The sequence below is a fragment of the Bombus impatiens genome, unplaced genomic scaffold (assembly GCF_000188095.3).
Source record: "Bombus impatiens unplaced genomic scaffold, BIMP_2.2 scf_0142, whole genome shotgun sequence".
NCBI lineage: Eukaryota > Metazoa > Arthropoda > Insecta > Hymenoptera > Apidae > Bombus > Bombus impatiens.
Window position 1 is genome coordinate 2,503,098 of NT_176561.1, and position 16,446 is coordinate 2,519,543.

Consider the following 16,446-nt stretch of genomic DNA (forward strand, 5'->3'; position numbering starts at 1 on the left):
AACCGCCGATCCACCGCCTTCCACTCCGCTGCTCACCGATGGTGTCTTCTCCGAGTCGCTCCATTCCTCATCCTCCCCTGCAACCATAAAGAAACATTACTTTAATTTCTATCAATCTTCTCAAACAGAAATACCATTCCAACTAACAATTCAATATCTCCGTACAATGATCTTCCTCTACTTCAGCCAAACCAAAACTCACTAACAAATTTGTCGATCTTAATAAAAAGGAAAAATAAAATAAAATAACAGAACGATAGAAACAAGTATAACGTATCGTCCATAAATATCCTCGCGTATTTCAATATTAGATTCCTACGTTTTTTCAGGCAATTCCAACGACAGTTTATAAATTCCTCAGAAACGACCATGGCCCGTGAAGACGGATCCACGTGGAAGGAACGTCGTCTCGGCGGAGTCGGAAGTGGTGGGCGATGGAAAAAAGCGAGAAGAAAAAAAAATGCACGGCACGCACGTTAAACGACGCGTCTCTATGGCCGTTCGACTCCCTAATGGTCGTTCGCCACGCCAGCCTTTGCGTACCCTCTGTTCCCTTCTCCCTGCTATTCCTTTCACCTATCTTTCTTTATTCGTCTATCTATCCTTCTGCCAGCTACCCCACTCGCTGCACCCTTCGCACGCCTCTGCAGGTCCCCACCATTCGACGAGGCGCGTCCTCGGCGAAAGGGGCTACTCTCGCATCGAAATCTGGGATAAGTTCGACACCGTGGGGTTGTTCGGTTTATTGCTTATCCACGGCATCCTGTGAAACGACGCGCAAGCTTTCGCAGGATCTGAAAACGCTTTTTGTACGATATAATTTGGAAAGTTTCAGGTTCGTCAGACGCTGAAATCCGACTAAATAAAAAATTTCGATTTCGATGTATATCTTGGATTTGACTTGCGGATTGAGGAAGTTGTACCGTGAGAAGATTTCCACTGGACGGCTTGTGAGACCGAGGAATTCATAGTTTGTTTTATTAATGTGTTAATGTTGTGGGAAATGGAACGGTTACGTAAGTTCCTCGTCGTTTAACTACTTTATCTTTCAAGCTCTCTCGCTCCGCCTTCTTGCATCCTTTTTCAACGACAGAATATCTCGAGGCGAAATTAACAGGCGTAAAAGTTCTTCTATCTGAAAAACCTGAATTTTCCGTTCATTTTTTTCAGCCATTTCTGACAAGAGGAGCTTCAGCTTCGATCCTCAGGATCAAGTATCTTAACACGAAACAATCGAAGAAAGGAATAATCCGATAGATTCCACTTATCGCGTTTTTCGCCCGTGCTCTTCAAATATGAACGAACGTTTGGCGGACATTAAGCTGCAAAAGCCACGATCCTCGACATCCCAAAATTCAACCCTATACACATCGAATCCGCAGAAATGCCTGTACTTCGGTAAAATCCTGTTGCCAAGCAGTAAAACGAGTCTGGACAAAGCATCGACACCTCCGATCACCGTATCTCTGTCCGTGGTTTCTCTCTTCCCCGGTGATCCTTCGCGCGGATATATGCCAGGAAGGCGGGACAAAACGGACTACACCATCCAGGTGGGTTGTCCTCGAAATCGAGACGACACGCGTATCGTCCGTCGAATTACCCGGATGCTTTAATTGCCTGCTTGGGCGAGGCTCGTCGGGACTTTCTCGTTGTACACGAGCGAGAGAAGCGAGACGAGAAGAAACGAGGTAAGAGGAGGCGAGATGCCGAGGTAGATTGGGCAAAGGGTTGCAGCGCACTTCTAGCCTATCCACGGCTCGCATCTACAGCTCGGTCGTGTTCCTTCTGCCTCTCTGTAAATAAGCGGTCATCGATGGATCGGACCGACTCTCGCCAGCACCATCGCGTTCCTCCTTCATCCTTCTTCCTTCTCGTGGCATCCTCTCCTTTTCCTAATGCTATCTTCTGCCTTCGAGGCCCTATTTCTTCCAGTTCAGCTTGTCGTCGTTGCTCGTTGCACGAGGATGCGAGGGAGAGAGCATTCTTAATTGCACGCGCGTACAAGCTACCTGGGTCCGCGGAACACGCTCGTCTCGCGTTTACGCGCGAGCTTCGTTGCGGTGAAATTGATGGAAATTGTGGAAGTATCGTATTAGTTGCTTGAATTTTCGTGTTATAGAATTACTTTCGGCGAGGCCGATTTTTCAGTTTCAGTTTTGAAGATCAGGGGGAAAGAAGCTTCTCTTACGACTCTTTCGAAATCGTCAGAGAACGTAGTACTTTGCTTCTACAATAGTATATTTGTTAACAAAGATATGACATTTTTACGATATAATCGATACAACGAAAGAAGTAGTTTATTATTCCAAATGATTCCAATTTACGTAATACATATTATTATTCCTGGTATCGTATGTATAGATGGTAATTTTTCTTGAATTTTTCCCGTGACTTTTGTCTTATATCAACGTACAAACAGCCACCATTAACAATTCCTTTAACTTTTTAAAAAGCAAATAAATTCGTGTACAATAAACTGAATCATTTTAATATCGGGACAATTGAAATCACCGATCGGTTACAGAACACGCGATTGAATCTTCGTCGAGGACATTCTCTCTCGAAATGACTCTATCAAGCACGAACGATGTCCCACGAAGTGAACTATTAAACCCGCAAACGGTCGTCCAGTCGCCTCTATCTGCCTTTCATTCTCGTTACCGGCTTCGACCATTCTTAATTGCACGTGCATGCAAACGTTCAACGGCCGATCGAGAGGGCTGCACCTTGCTCGCCTACAACCACCTACTACAATCGCCACCAACCACCTCCGGGTTCGTTGAGGGTGTAATATATCTCGAAAAGAAGACGGTGGTGGTGGTGGTGGTGGTGGCCGACGGTGGAGGGCAGATGGGGGCACAAGGGGGGCAAACACGGCCGCCATTAACATATCCGCGGGCTGATAAGCCATTCTCAGAACCGATACCGCGCCCGTGTACACCTTCGGCCCCGCTTTATGCGAGAAACGAACAACCGCGTGAGAAACGGAGTTCGGAAGCTCTCCTGCTCTTTGCCACTTACGCCATTGTTCTCTTTGTTGAGTGGTTTTAATTGAATTTAGAAAGAACCGCACCTGTTACCTGTTAGTCAATGTTTAGATGGTCTTTCTTCGCGAGTCTTTTCTTCGAGCTTGATTTCTTTCGTTTGTTTCAGAAGGATTCGTTTGGAAATTGTTCTTTTTTTGAAAAAGATTGTAATTTGATGATTTGTTATAGATCTTAAAGCCAATGGCGGAGAAGTAATAGCAGAGATTCATTTTTTAGAAGTCAAATTATCGACCAAATCTCTTTGATATAATCTCTTTGATATATGATATATATTCTTGATGGTTTTCAAAGATTCTGTTTAAGCTCGTTCCTTGGTCGTTAAAAAATATATTGCGAATAAAGAGCAGAGACACGTGCTCGTCGTGTAAAAATTACATATCGTATAGCGTGTCGTAGTCGCGGCACGTGGCCCATTTTCAGCCAGGTCTTACATTATAATTTATCGCATCGTATGCATGTTGGAACGCTATACGGTACAACTCCATTTATTAGCATAAAATTTTAGTTAATGCCTAATTAACTGAACTGCTGTCGACTGAAACCATTATTAAAGTAAAAAAGAAAAAAAAAAAAGAAGACTGTGGATAATGGGCAGAGTTGGAAAACACTTATTGCGTAAACTGTTTATTCCTCGTTATCATCAAATAAATTAAGTTCTACTATACTTTCAGCCCATAAATCCTTTTTCCCCTTCTATTCTCCTACGATTCGCGACATCTTTCCAACTTCGCTATATGCGTTACAGCGAATTTCTACCATTAAAATCTCACTAAAACAATGTACAAAAAACCTAGAATTCCATTCTGTCTCACAATTCGTACAATCAGCTCTCAGTTTCCATCGACTACGACCTCTTCCTGATTACCGTGAGCCAGCAGCGAACACGTTGAGTCTACTTCCTTCCAATTGGGTACTCGTCATCTGCTGTTGGCTGGACGCGTAGCTGGCACCCGAAGAAAGAAGGATACGATGGCAGTACACCGGTGCGGTGGCAGGAAAACGAGCGCAACGGTAGCAGCTTCATCGGCGCTATGCAAATAGGATCCTGATCGTGACGCGGGTAGGCAAACACGCGACGTACAGGTAACAGGCAGGGCTAGTGAGGCCTGAGTGAGTCCTCTTTGCTTCTTCTTCTTCTTCTTCGTCTTGTTTCTTCTTCTTGTTCCTTCTTTCCAAGCTGTATTATGGTAGTGTGCGCCCTCTTTTCACGGGGCCACGACCCATGCCAGAGGTGCATGCCACTCGTACCGATGCATCCATGAACACTTTGCTTTTCTCTTTCTGCCTTTTCTCCTCCCTCCACCATCCCCTCTTCACTGTTATTCTTTCTTCCTCTTTCCATCGGTAGTCACCGTCTTTTCCTCTCTCTACTCTACCACGCTGCATCGTGGAGATATGCTAATGTAGCCGTCCCGATCGTGACACTGCGGCTGCTAAGTGAGAGCTCAAGTCGCAACCTTCTCATCGGCTCCTACGCCGCGCGTCGAGCCTCTTCCTTGTGGCTACTCGATCTCGCTTCTGTGTTCGCTTGATCCTGTTCCTGTTCCTCTAGCTGAACGCTTCGGTTGTCGCCCGAATGCTATGGTTGACAGCCGGGCTCCGTTTCGGACGACGTTTCTGTGGTAAACTTCATAGGACACCTCGAGGACAGTTCAGACGTAGCGTAAGAGAATTAGAGTCGACGTTGATGGAGTTTGATGGAGAGAGTTGGATATCGATTGGATCGTTTTATAGTCGTGCGTAGGCACAAGGATGAGAGACAAGCGGAATTCTTCTTGTACAATAATTTATCGATGTACCAATAATATTATCGTTCTCCTTAAAACGTTCTATCTGCCATCTCGAAACATACCTGCGAGACTTTTAATATTTTCTTGCGTCGTCGATGTTTGTATGTACGATATAATTTCACCTTAAAATGGTACGAAACGATGACCAACGTTTTAAACGGTAAAAATATTTCAACGTAACTTAAAAATGAAAAAGTTGCTAGACGAGTGACTTTATAAAGTCGTACAGAAGACGCTAAGGGATTCTGGCTTTCATCCCTGGGTTAAAGGACGATTTGATCTTGATTTCTTTCGAGTGCCATGTAATGAAGAAGCAACCATTTCGCTGGTTAAAACATCGATTCCTTTAGAAACGAAGGTCGCTGAGAAACATTCGATTGGATGGTACTGGAGCAATCGTAGCTAGTGGACAAGGATCGCGCCGTCCCTTGTACTACAACATTATGCACAATTTACCGGACGACGTCTCTAGAAACGAAACTGTCCATGTTCCGATTCAATTAAACACCGATGCAATCGATCAATTCAATTCGTCCCGTTACACTTAGCTCTTCAAGATTCACCAAGCATCGGTGCAAGCACACCTCATTAAAACGCAAATCTACCCGATCGATCCGATATCTTCGATCTGCCTTTATTCCGGCTTGCTCCTCGCCTCCGTCGTTTTCTTCGTCGTCTCGACGAGGGGGTGCCGGCCGGAGGGGAACGAGAGAGAGGATCTTATACGAGACCGTCCACCGTTCAGTCCATCCCTTCCAAGAAGTTCAGATCACGTCGCGGAGGACATTATTCATGCAAAGCTCTTACTACGTCCACCTCGTCTTCTATCTGCGTATCAACACGCATGGCTATACGTGGCCGTCATACGTGTAGTGACACGGCGACCAGGCGATTCGAATTGCCTGCGATCACCGTGTCTTGAGAATTTCGACGGATAATTAATCAACTATACGAAAAGAGGAAACGGAAATTTTAGGCAAATCGAAGATCCCCGTTTTGCGTATTTGCATCTTCGATCAGATCGTAAAAGACGATATAAGATCTTTACATACGATACAGACACGCGAGTTTTCAAATTTAACGTTTAGTTTCGTCGCTAAAAAAATTACTTTCGCACCTTCGGCTAGCTTACAGAGCTCTATATTATAAGTTAACGAAGTTCTAATAACAAGCTGTGTTAATTACTCCTTGCCTTGGTATCACTGATTTCCTCTTCTAATATCTCCAGGCAATTATACTCGTTCATCTCGTATCACGTGTTGTCGGTCAATTAGAAATCATAAATAACACTGTGACGCATCATGTAATGACCCAGGTCAGATTGCGAACGTGTCACACAAATTGCATCATTCCTTTCGAGAAAAACTATTTATCCGTTTAATCGACATCTAATCGAGTCGATGCATGTTGTTAAACGCTACTACAAAAATCGAACAATCTAATCTACCTATCGAACATCATTTTCTACTTCTGCGAAAGAAAACTAAAGCGAAAACTACAACTTCTTCGAATGGCTGGAGGATATAATAAATCTTTGGTTGAACGACGTTAAACAAGGATTGCTCGAGCGACCAGGCGTATCTCGCGGATCGATCCGAAAATTTAATTACACCGTAGATCGATCGGGGATCGTCCATGAAGATCGCGTATCGATGTTTTTGAACGTAACACGAGGGATCGGAGAAACGTAACACCTCGCGTGCTCACCTGTCCATGCGAGAGTATTTCACGTGACGAGCTCTCGCGTGTGCACATACGTAGGACAATAATGATAGTAATTATGCTAAAGGGCAACGATAAATCCCGGGCGTCGATATCGTGACGAGATAGCGTAACATTTCGACTTTCAGCCATTTACCACTTAATTACTCGATCAGAGCCGGACGGTCGATCGGGACGAAAATACGCGCCGATTACTAGCTGGGAATATTATTAGTTCATTGAGCCGAGTGAATAAAGCTAATGGTGTTCGTTATTAGTGCAATTATGCCGCTATATTATGTCCTAATGGCGATATTTAACGATGGATATAGCGTATGTATGAGACTCGTAATGGTTGCTCTCTCGTTGCTAGTTATACCTGTTGAAAGTTTATTACGTGCTGGCACGTTTGTTGTTCGTAGCTATGATACATTTTGATTTTATGCACGTTGATTTTATCGATCTCGGGTTATCTTAGCTCGCCTGCGTTGAGCTTCCCGAGCTCCAAAATTGTTATTATCAAACATAAATTCACGTACGATATTTTTGAAGACCTAGGTATTCTTAACACTAGAACTAGCGATAATAATTAACACATGCTATTTCTACCAAAACCAGTCGAAATGACTGGTTTTTAAAAAATACGTAATGATAGAATATTTTTATATTTATTGATTTATTACTTTCTTACAGAAGAAATTCCATGTTATGTAGTACATTTTTGGTATTATTAATCCATGATCCCTAAACGAGGATTGATACATTTATAAAATTGTAGAACCAGTCGTTTTGACTGGTGTGATATTTCTAGTGTTAGCATCTAGCGATCTAGCGATCGATCCGGAATTTTCCTGATAACTGATATCGTCATATTGAATGATACGCAGCAAAAATTTTAAAAACGCGTGGGAAGTTGTACGAAACGAGGAAACTGGATAATTGGGGTTCGATAAACAGATTGCAGGACCCTTTTACGCTTTGACAAGTATCAGTTGTTTTGACTGGTATTGGTATAAGTAGCCTTGGTACAAAATTATTTTCAGTTTGAATACATAAAGAACAAAATAAAATTCATTATATTATTCTTTTAGTTATCGTTGCGAAAGTCATTACATCGTCGTGGAAAAAGATATAACACGAAGTAGGAATTTTAAAATAAAATTGTAAAACCAATCAATTTGACTGGTAGTTCTAGTGTTAAACTAAAAAATTTAAGAAAATTTACCTTTCTTATATCTTATATATCATTGTATATTGTCTGCGTTATATGTAGTTTTGTACTTTTAAATAAAAAAGGAAGGAAACAATTTTTTAGAAAGTAAAGAGAGAGATGCGATAGGAAGGAATAAATTTTTAATTCCTTAACTGCTCATCATCAGTTTGTGTTTTCCATCGACCGATTAACGCGTTCCTCGTCTCGGTTACAACGCGGACCCGTGTCCCGCTCATTGTCTATTTCGCTCGTAGAATAAATAGATAAACAAATGATCGCCATAAATTTCCATACGATTGTCCTACGTCGAAAGCATTCTCGTACGGGAGAACGATCTCCGATCAACGCCGGGACGCAGCTGTTTCTTCTTTTATCTCGCGACAGGAACAGGATCCGTGCAGGTCGTTTCGCTTGCTAGCAGGACCTTCGAGGGACGTTATCAGTACTCGCCATCTGTCACCGAGCTTGGTTTTCACTGCTTTTGCTGGTGATTTTTTCTGGTGCCGGTGAAAACCAGAAATCGAGCCCGCCCAGCCGTGCTGCGAGGAGCAACGTACCGCGTCTCACTCTCTTTGTCCTTTAAATCAAACTACGAATATCCTGAATAACCTGGGTATCGTTCAAGATTTTCCTGTAGAAACCCAAAAAGTGATATATTCGATTTAATTAAAAACGAATTAGAACAAATTTGGTAGAAAGTTTGTTGAAAAAGTCCAAACGCCTAGTCCTTAACTGCTATCCTTGAGTCATATAGGTGACCAGGATAATTTACGTTACTTAATATCAAGTATTATTTTGTATGTCATTATTTTCAGCGCCTCAGATATATATACAACGTTTGATAAAATAACATATTTGAAAAATAAGCACTGTAACGATACCAGTCGTGGGTTAAACGCATTTATTCTTACAACGAATGGATTGAGAGGGAGAACATTGAAGTTTACGAATTACCATAAACCACCGTACAATCCAGAAAACGCATTTAAAGGAAACCAGATGCAACATAGACGAGCAAAAAGAATGCATCGAACTGCAGGGAGCACGCTGTTGAGGTGCGAGTACCGAGGGAAAAAAGGAAAAGGTTTATCTGTTCGAGTGTCTCCGCTGGTGTCAACGGCTGGTATCTCTTAATGACTGCCCCATCTTTCAAGGCTTAATCGTCGACACGTATAAAGCATATCCCTGGCTCTCTGCATATTCAATGCGCATGGTCGCAACGGGCTCGTGCTGCGTACACGCGTTGAAAATTATCTGCCGCCTCCTCCTTCGATTAAAATTCCGGATTCCCGTTTTCTGGAGGCAACAAAACGTCCTGCCCACGATACCAACTTATTCACGAATCACGCCATCTCCCTTTTCTTTCTTTCTCCTCTTTTTCTCTTCCTCTCGAGCTCCTGTAACGACGTTTCTAAACCAACGAGGCTGTTACAATAGGAAGGGATTTTTCGATAATTTTAGTAGATCGACAACAACCAACTCAAGATCGAGCAAAATCAGATCACTTTTCGAACGTCGCTACAAGCTCGATAAACTTTCGCACCGTTTTAGAAAATAGAAGACGGTTGTTCGCAATCTACGCTTGTCATTCGTGAATTTATCGATATCGTCGATTAGTAAATCGACAAGCTACAAATCATATGGTATAAATATTTTAAGAAGAAGAGCGATGGCGTGACAACCGGTGACCAATTTCCTCTCTTCGTTCTCATCGACAAAGAAGATAAAAGTACCATTGAATGCGCACCAACGACAATGGCCGCCAACCGGAGGCCTCCACAGATTGCTTCCAAATAAAACAAATCCACGGCAATTATATTCACAAAATATTCCGGCGAGCCCGGTAGCGATACCATCGAACTGCCTTTCTTCGTTCTTTCGATACAATCAACGAAAATGGATCTGGATCGAGTCTCATTGTGGCAGACGATACTACGAAGCAGCCGAAAGATCTCCGAAGGACCGGTATATAGCAGAACTCGAGCAAGTTAGAGAGACGAGAGAAGAAAAAAAGATGATGGAAAGGAGACGGGGAAGAAAGAATGGTCGTATAAGAGGGATAGGAAAGCAGAGGAATAGCGCGAGCAAGAGAGAGAAACAAGAGGAGAGGAGGGAAGATGGCCAGAACTCGCTTCTCGTCTAGCTACAGATCTAATCTCTCGTTCCCGCGCTGCGTGCCTAATTAAAGATCGATATCTCTCGATATTATTGCACCCCCTCCTTGTACCACCTTCCAGCCACCCTATCGGCCTGCCATCCTCCCCCTCCGCCACGTAGCAGGTTATTAAATTCTCCTATCGCGAGAATCTGGACTGGCCGGTCCTACCCGCTCGTATCTGATCCGGTCAATCTTTAGTCTCGTTACCTTTCGGCCCTCTGTTCGGCCACGATCGAGTCGATTCGACTCTTTACAAATTTCCAAAGAGGACCAGTGCCCGGATCAACCATGAGAAACGGCCGACAGTATGGAGAGTAGACTCTCTTTCAGAATCGAGACTTCCTGGATCAACACAAATCCATGGACATGTTGTAGCTGTCAGAGAGATGATTCTGCGCGGGTTGTTGTGTAGTCTTGTCGTTGGGTGGTGAAAGTAGAGCAGAATGCAAGCTTTGGAATAGAAATTTGGCACGTAATTTATATCTTTCATAGTAGAAGATTCCTTCACGTCGAATGCGGATAATCGAAGACGCAGAGAATAGATATTTCAAAGTTTGCGAATGAAATTCATGTTATATCTTTGGCTAGCGGGATTCTCTTACGTTGAACGTAGATAATTAGGAAAGCAGGAATTATTCAAAATCTTTAGAGTAACTACGATAAATGGCTAATGCGATAAAATTTCAAGTCCTTCGACGAAGCAAAGCGCCTCACTTTCTTTAGAATGGAAACTTGGAGATGACATTAATTCAGCGTGAATTCCAGAATCTATCAAATTGCATTTTCATAATAAAAAAAAGAAAAGAAGAATGATATTATCCAAAACAGAATTCTGTCTGTCGAAAGTACGAGAATAATTCCAACTCAATCCTCGTTGATGAAGAAATTTCGCGGAGCGATCGTTTCGATCGTGAAGCGGTGAATCAATCGGAGGACACTGTGAACGCGGCTTAAAACATTGAGACGTGACCAATGCTCGTTGCCACGAAGGCAATGCCACATCGGGCAATTATCGCTCGGCAGGACCTCGACGTGCATACATTAAGGCCGACGAGCTTCCTCTCTTTCTCTTCCCCTTGCAACTTGCTCTCTGTTCTCTGCTCGCGACAGAGGTTGCCTGCGAATGACCACGAAGACGAAGACGACAACGACGACGACGACGACGACGACGACGACGGTGAACCGACACAACGAGATTTCGTATCTGACCAGGACACTTCTCGCCTACCTTCTGGACGACGTTTTAAGATCGATATCGAACCGCTCTGGAAGTCGACCGAATGAATAATTATCAAAGGGCGGGCTCGGTATATCTCGCCACCTTGCCCCCCTCGATCCTCCTCCTGTCTAGTTCTATTTCTTTGATTTTCCTCATCGGACCACGAAAGTTTTGACTCATGACGCGTTCATCTAGCTGGAGTAGAAACCAGCAACCTGGCGGTGTACTTTTGCTGGATGCTTTCGAAATAACCGATACGGAGACTGGTTTAGTTGTTTTCTAAAGCGGCTGCGATATTTATTATTTTATTTATTTATTATTGCTTAGTCCGTGCCTTTCGGCTTTATACCTATATACCTATTTATACCTATTTTATACATATTTCGCTTTTTATATATCTACCTCCCCTCTTATCCAGTCTATTATGTTGCACTCCCTTAATTATTCTATCTCTAAAAGCTAAAAACTATAAAAACTAAAAACTAATGACTGAAGAACTATCGCAACTTTGGGCTTTTGCCTACTTGCTGTGCTTCCTTCTTGTCGTTCCTCCCCATCTTGTATTGCCCTTCTCTTCTCTGTTATTGCTTTTAGTTCTGTTAGTCCTTCTCCAGTCTCATTTAGTGTTTTTTCTATGTCCTTTGGCCCTCCCGTTATTTCACATTCTTCTATTACATGTCTCAGGCTTTCTTCTTTCCTTTTACATAGTCTGCAGCTTGTTTCTCCCTCTTCTTTCCAGTATTCCCTTGCTTTGGTCTCGTTTCCACATCTGAATCTTGCTGATATTCTTCTGTCCTTCCACTTCATCCTCCCTTCTAGCGATATTTATTAACAAAGCGTTGTAAATTTTGATAGCGTGTCCTATGGAAATTACGCGGTTCTGGAAGAAAAGCGTTCTGGAAGACGAAGTTGAATAAAAGTGGGATTTCTTGGAATATTCTATCAGAGAAGATGATTATTATTATTATTGCCATTTCTTAACTTTTGATCTTCAAAAAATACAGTCCACGTGATTATCAAAATATGTTATTTCATTTTCAAGATTTAACGAGTTCGTACTTTACGCTTTATGGAAACGATAAAATTCTTGAAGCTATTTTCTCAAATGTAGATTATTAAATAAATTTGTCAATCGTCCATTGTCATAAGTGTGTGAATAATCCACAGAGAGCGTTGAAGACAGCAAGCGTGAACGATGCGTGTTAAGCTGGAGTTGGTGGAATCGATGAGCAATTTTCGCAGACCAGATCGTCGTAAAGTCGCCGTTGAGGTATCGAAAACTCGAAGGGGGTTATATTTACGATCGTGTCCACGAACAATCCCCCGCGTAGCGAACTCTCACGTACCTATACGTGCCCAGAGTTAAGCGTGCCGTTATATCTCAGTATAACCAGACTGCGCATTTAGTAGCCGCTAAAATGTTCTAAGAACGTTGTATACAGACCATAAATGTAGTTTTAAAGAAATGGAAAAGGAACAGCGAGGAGCAGAATCTTAGATGGACGTAAAAATATAATCATATAGAAACATAGATCGAGACGGTTGTTAAAATAATTTGATATTACGAAATTCGCAGATTGATCTATTTTCTCTCGCGATTTCCATCGAATGGTCTTAGACGAGGGTAAATATACGATAAGAAAGGATTCTCCTGAAACAGTCGCTCTCGTTTTTCTCGATATCGTCTTTCTCACGTTCCTCTATCGTGTCTCCCGGTGTCAAAACACAACACATAAATTCACTCGTTCAAGCGTCGATTTACTATATTTTACGAGGAATGACATGTTGCATGCAAACGAGCGTTCATAAAAATTACACCCGCGTGGCAAGTAGCATTATGCACACGGATACACTCGTTGGCGAAACAGCACGTACGTTCGTTTGCCATCGGGGTAGTAAAGTAGCGCACGAACGAGAAACGCAGAGAGAAACCCCTCAACTTCCAACCGAAGTTGCCAGTTTGCTTCGTACGGGAGGAACGCCTGGAATCGCTCAATTTCGATGATATTGGGCCGTCGTTCGGCGATGTTGCCTGCGTTCGAGAAAAGAGGAACGGGGGTGAAAGAGTCGTAAATCGACAGGAGGGAGACGGAGATACGTGGAAATGGATTTTTATCGAGTGTCTGAGGAAGTCGGCGCGAGGGAACGGCGAGAGTGGAAGTTAATTTTGTGTCGTTTATCGGTATTCCCGTGAGTTACCGGCGTACATCGCGCCTCGTGCCTCGAATTTCGCTGCCACGATTGATACTCGTATGAAATAAAATCCGGGGTACCGTTGGATTGTTTCATCTTTAACAACGAAGCTGAATTTAATTAGTAAGCAGCTATTTCATCACCACGACTTAGCGCAAAATTTTAAGAGCTCCGACATTTAAGTACTTCCAGTCGTAAAATACTTATAAACAAACATATGCGTGTATATGAAAAGCATAGTTATATTAGATGGATCTTCGCAATGCGGCAATTTAACAAATAAAATTATCAAGCGATCAATGGCGATTTAAACAAATTATCGATTGTTTACCCCTCTCGAGTTAGAGACTAGGCAGATGTAATTTTATTATTCCAACGTAAATGCAATGTAATTTTATTATTTCTAGCGTTCGTCTTATTTTGTATCGTACAGTCTCGTTGACTTTAATCGCATGGCGAATGGAGGACCTCGTGTATCAATCTCCAAACCGGTCTAATTCTATAATATCTGAAGCATCCACGATCTTCTTCCTTTCGTCAATCATCCAACCCTCGAGGTGTTCGTGGCGCACAATAAGAGCCTCCGCTTCTCTTTCCGCGGCTCTCTTCTTCCTCACGATCTCCGTCTCTGCGAGTCGATCCAAAGTTTCGCGATAAAATCCACGATAGCGCGTCAGGGGGCGATAGACGAGAGTAAAAGCGGCAGATAGCCTTCGGTGCAACGACGGTGAGTTAGAACGAGACGGAACGCAGGGTGAGCGTGTGGGATAGGGTGGCAGAGAGATAAGCTCGATTATGATCCCCGGTGGTTAAAGCCGAAGTTTTTACGGTAGATAAGGTCGCAGGAATGGGTTGCGCGAAGATAATACCGCGTCCACCCCTTCAACCCTCTCTTTCTATCCCACCCCCTCACGGTTAGCCGTGTTGCTTTTTCTCTGATGCCGCGCCATCTTTCTTAATAAGGCGCTGCTTCCACCCTTTCACGCGGTGAAACCCAACGCTTGACCCGATTTTTCGCGTCACGACGACGATAAGCTCCATACGCCTACGAGATTACGGCGGACGTGGTTTGCTGCTTTCCGAGCGAAGCGGAAGACGAATCACAGTGTGCGTATTGAGATATTTATTCCTTCTTCCGATAGGAATCGAGAAACGTAGTCGATGTTTTATTAATGCTAGAGGGATGAAGAGCGTTAGATAAATGAAAAATAGGGCGAGGGCGGACACGGAGATATTGAAATAACTGAATTGGAAGGGCGTGAAGCTACGAAATGTAACGTAAGTTATATCGAAGCCAAACTGATCAACTCTATCGCGATTAGTTCTTTGAAAATTCTAGAAAAATTAAATAACAATCCTATATTGTCGTGTTAAAGGTAAGACAGTTTCACAAAATGGATTTATCGTATTTGATTTCCGTTTGAGTTCAAAGAAGCAAGAAGGTAGAAACGGAAATATGGAATTAACCAGAAAATAGAAATATCTAAGATAACGTTTGGAAAATATTCGTCGGATTCCATTGCAATAGATATACACGTAGTTTTGTAGATTACCTGACAATTTAGTTATGAATACACGATTTGAGCAATTCACAGGTGGCTAGGTTTCACGTAGCAATCATCTTCATTAAAACCATCCATAAATCGAAACAGTTCGTTTGATTCACGATTCTTCTTAAGCGCAGCAAACATAATACCATTTAGTCCATAATTTCTACTCAAACCGATAATTAAGATATTTTTTGAAAAAGAAGGGGCGAGAAAAATGGGGCGAGAAGACGGTGGAGATCCGATTGAAAATTTGCCGAGCACGCGACGGATTCATCCCCCTTTCACGGTGGTGGTTCGTGGGAAAAGGCAGACGGAGGGTGAGCGAGTCGACAGACGGAGAGGGAAGTCGTAAACGTAATCGTGCTTTTTCAGGCGCCGCCACTAAACCACCCCCGACCCGTGGCTGCACCGTGCCTTCGGGAGCCGCTTAAAATATTTTTACAGCGTACAGCCACTACGATGTCGCGATATTTCGTGCTTACGTACCGATGATAGCACCTCTCCACCCCCGGCCAGCCCTTCACCCGTTCCAATCCGTCTTTCTCCCTCTGCCATTCTCGTTCACCTCTCGGAAGAGATACCGGCGATTTTTAGAATTATTTATCTCGCACAACAACCACGTAAAAATTAGTGTCTTTTCTTTGGAAAATTAGAGATTCGCCGGAGACAATTTTATTTGCAAAGACGTAGAAACGAATACTTTTCAAAATTGTAGAATAATTTGTAGGGGCGAATGATTAGGATCGTAGCTATGAACGACGGTGCAATTATTTGAAATATATTCTACTTATTAATTATTACAATGATATTCTAATTATTATTTATAAGTAAGCGTTATGTTCATTTCTAGCCAACTTCCACCCTCCCCGACCGACAATTATCATTTCGCGTCGAAAGATACCGCGATAACTCTATTAAGAACGCTTTAAATTAAAAGAAGAAGAAACCTGAAAGAAATCGAAGAAAGTAGAAAAAGACAAGGGGTTGGAAGCGATAGAAGAGAAGGTTCTGCGCGACCAGCGATCTTTCGTGCGTGCGAGCAGCGGCGAGGCAAAAATCGTCGAAGCCTTTTAGACGGTTTACGAGCCCGCGGACGAAGTATATCTCGAAGGCTGCCGAAGAGAAAGGCGGACGTTCCGAAAAGAGCAGAAGGAGGAGAACACGAAGACGAAGACGAAGAGAGAAAGAGAAAGAGAGATGAGAGCGAGGTCGGTCGGCAGATACGAAACCGTCATCATATTGAAAACCATAATTCGTGGGACTGGGGGCTCCAGGTACGCCAGGGGCGTACCGTGACCGCTATCTGTATCGCGTCACAATAAATACTAATTCCTGGAAGGTGGCCCTTGGCATTATCTTAGGACCGTGTGGCAAAGTCACTTATACTTACTTATACTCCCCTCTTTCTGCTCCCTTTCGCTCGTATCCACCCCCTTCTCTCTCTTCTTCCTTCATCTCTTTCTCTCTCTCTCTTCTCCCTGAGTCGCCTCGATAGAAAGAGAATAATTATTTCCGATAGGTCGATGATAGTCTGCGCCTCGTTATTGCTTATGCTTTATGTCTTAACCCCCCCCC

At 43.1% G+C, this 16,446-nt stretch overlaps 1 protein-coding gene across 1 annotated transcript in view; it reads right to left on the minus strand.

Moving 5' to 3' along the window:
• The window catches only part of LOC100741538 (zinc finger protein ush), a 60,892-nt gene that overhangs the window by 5,943 nt on the left and 38,503 nt on the right, over positions 1-16,446 (minus strand). The window contains 1 exon segment of the mRNA XM_012382060.3: positions 1-77. This exon segment is cut by the window's left edge and continues 6 nt beyond it. Within this exon segment, the coding sequence (XP_012237483.1) occupies positions 1-77 (77 nt within the window).